Genomic DNA, 6201 nt, shown 5'->3' on the forward strand with positions numbered 1-6201 from the left:
TTCCTCCGAAGTCAATTTCTTTCAGCATTCTTCCCTCATTCCTTACCTGCAGTCTTCCTCCTCTCAGTGCGTTCCTCTCACTATTTCTTCTCTCGCCTTCTTTTTTCCCGGAGAGAGAGAGAGAGAGAGAGAGAGAGAGAGAGAGAGAGAGAGAGAGAAAGAATTACCCGGTATCTACTCACACTCGTTGACTTATTAAGGCAGTTTTATATATAGAAACAATAGACTTACGATGGAAGGATTGAGAGAGAGAGAGAGAGAGAGAGAGAGAGAGAGAGAGAGAGAGAGAGAGTTGGATATATTTCGCGTTGACAGGGCGGATGTGAACGCCAGAGGAACCATTTATCGTCACCCCTCGCCAACCCCCTCCCTCCCCCCCGTCCCCTGCCCCCTGCCGGCTATTAAGCACACCCTGGCAGGGGAGGTCACAGCTTGCGTATCTCGTTATTCAGGTGTTGAGTCAGCTGCTTGTGACTTCTCCTCCTCTTCTTCCTCTTCCTCTTGGTACATGCAACTCCTCCTCCTCCTCCTCCTCCCTCTCTTCCACTTGTTTGCTTTATTGAGGACACACTAAAGAAAATAGAGACATCAAGTATTGTTAACCTCTTCAATACTAAGTTACGCTTCCATATTTATTCTAGTTTACTATTTGGTGATCTTATACAGCTTCAGAAATCTATGTTTGGAGTTAAAATAGTGACGACTGTGGCCATTAATCTTCTGACCTCCATAGACCCTTCCTGATGTCAATGAAATGGTCTAATCGTACACAAAAGTCAAGGTAAAAATGCGTGCCAGTAATGAAGGAGTTAATAATTCATACTGAGGAGTTACGATGTAGACAAAGCAATGATAGAAAACAATTATTTCAGTAAATCTTTATAAGTATTCAATTTGAGATTTTTGGAGGGAATAGCTTTCTCTCTCTCTCTCTCTCTCTCTCTCTCTCTCTCTCTCTCTCTCTCTCTCAAGTACCTACGATTCGTTCACATGATGCCCTTCTGGAGGTAGTAGTAGTAGTAGTAGTAGTAGTAGTGGTGGTGGTGGTGGTGGTGCCTCCGTCAGGTGTGGAGAAGAAAGGGTTGAATAGACACACCACAGGTACACATGGATATGTTTATTGGCAGCGGTAGGTATGTACATCACCACACACCTGCTAGAGGAAGGAAGACACCTGTATGTATGTGTCAATGTATGTACGTGTGTGTGTGTGTGTGTGTGTGTGTGTGTGTGTGTGTGTGTGTGTGTTCATGTATGTATGTATGTATGTAAATGTGTGTCTATGTAAGCAAAATTCTGTGGACATACCAGTGATTCTCGTGTGTGTGTGTGTGTGTGTGTGTGTGTGTGTGTGTGTGTGTGTGTGTGTGTGTGTGTGTGTGTGTGTGTGTGTGTGTGTGGGCACTCGGCCTTTACTTTAACACATTCATCATTGTACGTAACTCCTATGAGCGTTTCCTGAACCAAGACAGGAGGAAGAGGAGGAGGAGGAGGAGGAGGAGGAGGAGGAGGAGGAGGAGGAGGAGGAGGAGGAGGAGGAGGAGGAGGAGGAGGAGGAAAATATAATATGTGCGTTTCAACTAACACAAAATAAAGTGGTTAAGTTTATTTCAGATATTATGAAGAAGAAATATTAAGAAGAAGATTGAAAAAGAAAACAGAAAAAAAGAAGAAGAAGAAGAAGAAAAGAAGACATGACAACCACAGATATGCAAGGATAAAGCGGCCATTCCCTTTCCTCCTCCTCCTCCTCCTCCTCCTCCTCCTCCTTGCTGCTGGTCCCTCCATCACATTCCAAGCTTCAGTCTGGCGGCGCAAACATGACACACGCGCGAGAAACCACCACCATCTAACCCAACACACGATAATAACAATGCAAGGAACACCACGCCAGGACAGGGAAGTCTTAATCTGTGTCGATTTCTCTTTTCCTTTCTGTATCTTGGCCACGTTTTCCCTCCTTCTCGTGGTTCCTTCTTAGTTGTTTGTGTCCTCTCTTTTTTCTCCTCTTCACTTTTCGATCTATTTTCTCCCCTCTCTGTCTTTCTGTTTCTCTTATTTTTCTATTTGTGTTTGTATCGCTTTTCTCTCTCTTATCTTTTCACTTCTTTCTTTTTTTATTCTTTCTATTTCCTCCTCCTTCTCCTCCTGTTGCTAGTCTTTCTATCTCTTTTCTTTTCTTCCTTCATCCTTTCACTTCTCTTCTATCTCTTTTCTCTCCTTCATCTTTTCACTTACCTATTCTTTTCGTCTTTCATCTCCCTATCTCTTCCTCCTGCTACTAGTCAATCTCTTTTCTTTCCCTCATTCTTTAACTTCTCTCTCCTTTTCTTCTTCCTTCTGTTTTTATCTCTTTACTCTCCTTTATTCTTTTACATCTCTCTTCTTTTTTTTGTCTTCCATCTCTTTTTCTTCCTCTTCCTCCTGCTGCTACTAGTCTATCTCTTTTCTTTTCCTTCCTTCATTCTTTCACTTATATCTTCTTTTCGTCTTCCATCTTGCTATTTCTCTCTGCTCTTTCTCCTCTTTACTCTCCACCTTTTCACTTCTCTTTTTCATCTTCCATCTCTCTACTTCATCGGGTCAAAAATAAAAGCTTTAGTTACGCTTGTTTTCTTCAGTCAACGCTCAAAGGGTTTGCACAATGACTGAATTAACACCTCCAGTATGTGTTTCAACGCTTAGGAAACACTGCGAGACAAAGAACACTGGATCATTCAAAAATACTAAAAAATAAAAAGGAGAAAAACAAACAGTTGAAAGCATTGTAAGTGTGTGTCAACAAAGTGCTTCAAATGGCTGCGGTTTCGGAGCTTCGAGGCCGCTGGGTGAGTGAGTGGCTGTGTGACTCATGCCCTTATTCTGAAACGCTTTGCTCTCTCACCATCACTACTTTCTAAAGCTCCAGTTGAAGATACTCGTGTTTTTAAGAGTTTGTATACTTCAAATGATGGATTGGCAAGATTTTTAGTTTATTAAAAGGAGAAACTGTCATGGAAACCTGCTAATCATCTCTGTGGCCTTGAAAAATTGTCGTGGTGAGAGGGGAAGGAGTCACTGACAAGGTAACAGGTAATGGAGACGATCCACGTGTAAGTTAGTTAGTTAGCTGTCGTCTCCACCTGTGTGTCATTTATTCATCTTAAACATAATGAGCAAACACGTCTTTTCGTACATTACCTTCAGAAAATTGCGGATATCGTATATAACTAATTTCTTTCTCCGTTCTTAAGTATATTAATATGGTAATGTATATATGTAGGGGTATTTTTTTTCTCTATGATTAAATACAATTTTTTTGTACACAGATCCTAACGCATACAGTCCCTCAGGTGATTCTTGAGTTTCATTGCACAGGTAAAAACTACAAACATCAACTTTCTTGTCGTTATAAAACAACACAAAACGCGTTAAAGACTTTCCCGCAAACTGAACCTGCCATAAAAGAACATTGGGGTAACTTAGCGTCAAAATCTGATTCATACAGTGACTTCCAAACAATAAAAAGACTTAAATATAAATAGACGTACATAACACACACTCACACGTGCACAGAATCTGGGTGTGAACTGAAAGAAAAGGACCCTGATACTGATGATGATGATGATGATGACGACGACGACGACGATAATGATGGTGATGATGATAGTTATACGCCGATACACCTACGAGAGAGAGAGAGAGAGAGAGAGAGAGAGAGAGAGAGAGAGAGAGAGAGAGAGAGAGAGAGAGAGAGAGAGAGAGAGAGAGAGAGAGAGAGAGAGAGAGAGAGAGAGAGAGTCACATGTTAACACCAAGAAACTCAGCACATATTTAACAGTAGCACGCGTGGAGTCGCATATAGTGACGGTGACGGTGGCGGTGTATGAGACAGTGGCGGGGGCGTGACAACCCATCACGTCACGCCTCACCTGGCCACACCTGAGTCACGCACACCTGCTGCCTACAACACATTATAATGGAAGAATTCTTTTCCTTACTTTCCTTTGTACCAGTGTGAGGTGAGAGGAGCGGGAGAGAGGGAGAGGGACGGGGACAGTGTGAGAAGAGGGAAGGAGGGTAGTGGGAGAGGTAAAGAGCCGGGGGGTGATTAGAGGCAGGAGAAGGGGAGAGAGCGTTAAAGGAACGAGTTTATGGGAGGGGTTAAAGAGGGGAGGGCTGAGGGGAGGCCGTTAAGAGTGAGGTTGAGAGGAAAAGGAGGAGGAGGAGGAGGAGGAGGAGGAGGAGGAGGAGGAGGAGGAGGAGGAGGAGGAGGAGGAGGAGGAGGAGGAGCACCTGGAAGTCACGGAACACAAGCACCTCCGTCGCCTTGTCACCTCGGGGCTGTTACCTGCGCAGCGTCAGCCAGTCCGTCTCACAGCGGCGTGACAGCGGAGAGCAGGAGACATAGCAGCAGGAGACACAGCAGCAGGGAGTGTTGGGGGCGGCGGGGGCTGTGGGGGTGGGGAGAGGAGAGCAAGGATCATTTAATGAATAAATGAACGATAAATAAATGAATAAGAAGCAATTAAGGCGGCGGCGTGACGCTTGGGCGGAATGTGGGCGCCAGTCAGCGGACTCGCGCCGCCCAATTTCTCTATCCTTTCTGGGGGGAAAATTCAATTAGAAGCTCACAATATTGTCGTCAGCTGGGGGTGAACGGCGGGGCGGGGGACGGATAAGGAGGCTGCGGGAAGGCGCTAGGTTGGTGGGAGGAGGGCAAGGAAGGAGGCGGAGAGGATGGGAGGATGGGCAGGAGAGGGAGAGTCCGCGAAGAAAGTGGTAAGGAAATGAGGGGCGAAGGAGGGAGTGTGGGAAGAGTGGCTGTCTGGAGAAAGACTGGCCAGGCCACTGTTCTGCTGGAGATGTGTGCTCTCTCTCTCTCTCTCTCTCTCTCTCTCTCTCTCTCTCTCTCTCTCCTTGACTAGTTCCATCTGACCTAGAGACTTGCCTTACACACACACACACACACACACACACACACACACACACACACACACACACACACACACACACACACACACACAAACAGTGCGTCCCTGTGCAATGAGCAACACACGCGGCGCAGCTCGGCCCGGTGGCGCGAGCAAAACGCCGCCCGACACTCACCTCTCAAACAGAGGCATCACTTAATTACGAGCCTCGATGCTAATGTTGGATTTATTACCTTGAATCAGACGCCGCCAAGGCCGCGGCTCGGCTCCATGCAGCGGGACCCGCACCCTTTACGCCGTCATCCATAAGGGCGTCTCGGGTGGCAGGCAGAGCAGCAGAAGTGATCAGAGGTATTGTGTGCCTGAGGCGGCGGCAGCCATTGATGCCTTTGTCATTATTACAAGACGATTGCCAATAACGTCTTGAGCCCCGCAGCCCCAGCCATCGGGAATATTGTCTGCGTCTTGGTTCATTAGATCCTCGGTCAATACCTGGCCAGCGGAAGGCTCCCCGCCGCTAATATCCGACAAGGTTCTTCCCTGTCGGAGGCTGCCATGTACCTATTTGTGCCCCTCCAGGAACGTCTAAGCCTTGCAGTGTTCCCCTGAGCCTCGCGTGTCTCCCACCGGGTGACATGTCATCCACGGCTGGTCCTCTTTGTTATCCACATCGCTCTATCACACCGCCAGCCTCTCGACCAACCATTCCCTGTGATCTCTGCCCTCCACACTTCACACTTTTAACTTTTCGCACTCCTTGCATCACCTCTTATTCAGCCTCTTATTGCCCCAGCCAGGCTGAGACGGCACCCACCTGCCGAGAACCAGCCGAATTCCGCGGGCTGCGGCCAGTCGGAATGGACGAGCGTCACGTTGGCGGTGGCGTGGTACACGGAGGATACTTGGGCGTGGCAGGTGAGGGTCATGGCGCCGCGAGCCAGCCACTCTTCCGTTGCCGTGACGCGCAGCTCCTGTCGGAAGGAGAGGAGCGTCAGTACATTGCAGGGAGAAAAGGCGGCGATAAAAGACTGACCACATCACTCACACACACACACACACACACACACACACACACACACACACACACACACACACACACACACACACATACACTCACCGACGCTTGGGCCAGGCGCCCTCGCGGGCCCCGCGCCAGGGGGCGCAGATCCACTGCGTCGGGCGGCGCCGCCTCGCCGTTGACGGTCCAGCTCACATCCGCTGGCGGGTCGGAGGGCCCCATGAGGCAGCGCACGGCCACCACCTCGCCGGGCCGTACCCGCGCCCCAGT

The 6201-nt window shown here is 48.1% G+C and overlaps 1 protein-coding gene across 2 annotated transcripts in view; it reads right to left on the reverse strand.

Moving 5' to 3' along the window:
- Window positions 1–3718: 3718 nt before the first annotated feature.
- Window positions 3719–6201, reverse strand: part of LOC123513541 — a 24399-nt gene continuing 21916 nt past the window's right edge. For both annotated transcript variants that reach the window (XM_045270774.1, XM_045270773.1), the window contains exons 5-7: window positions 6031–6201; window positions 5728–5884; window positions 3719–4433 (exon numbers count right to left, since the gene is read on the reverse strand). The exon at window positions 6031–6201 is cut by the window's right edge and continues 38 nt beyond it. In XM_045270774.1, coding sequence (XP_045126709.1) covers window positions 4327–4433; window positions 5728–5884; window positions 6031–6201 — 435 coding nt within the window. In that variant the 3' untranslated portion in view covers window positions 3719–4326. The remainder of the gene's footprint in view (window positions 4434–5727; window positions 5885–6030) is intronic.

This window comes from Portunus trituberculatus, chromosome 36 (assembly GCF_017591435.1).
Source record: "Portunus trituberculatus isolate SZX2019 chromosome 36, ASM1759143v1, whole genome shotgun sequence".
Lineage (NCBI taxonomy): Eukaryota > Metazoa > Arthropoda > Malacostraca > Decapoda > Portunidae > Portunus > Portunus trituberculatus.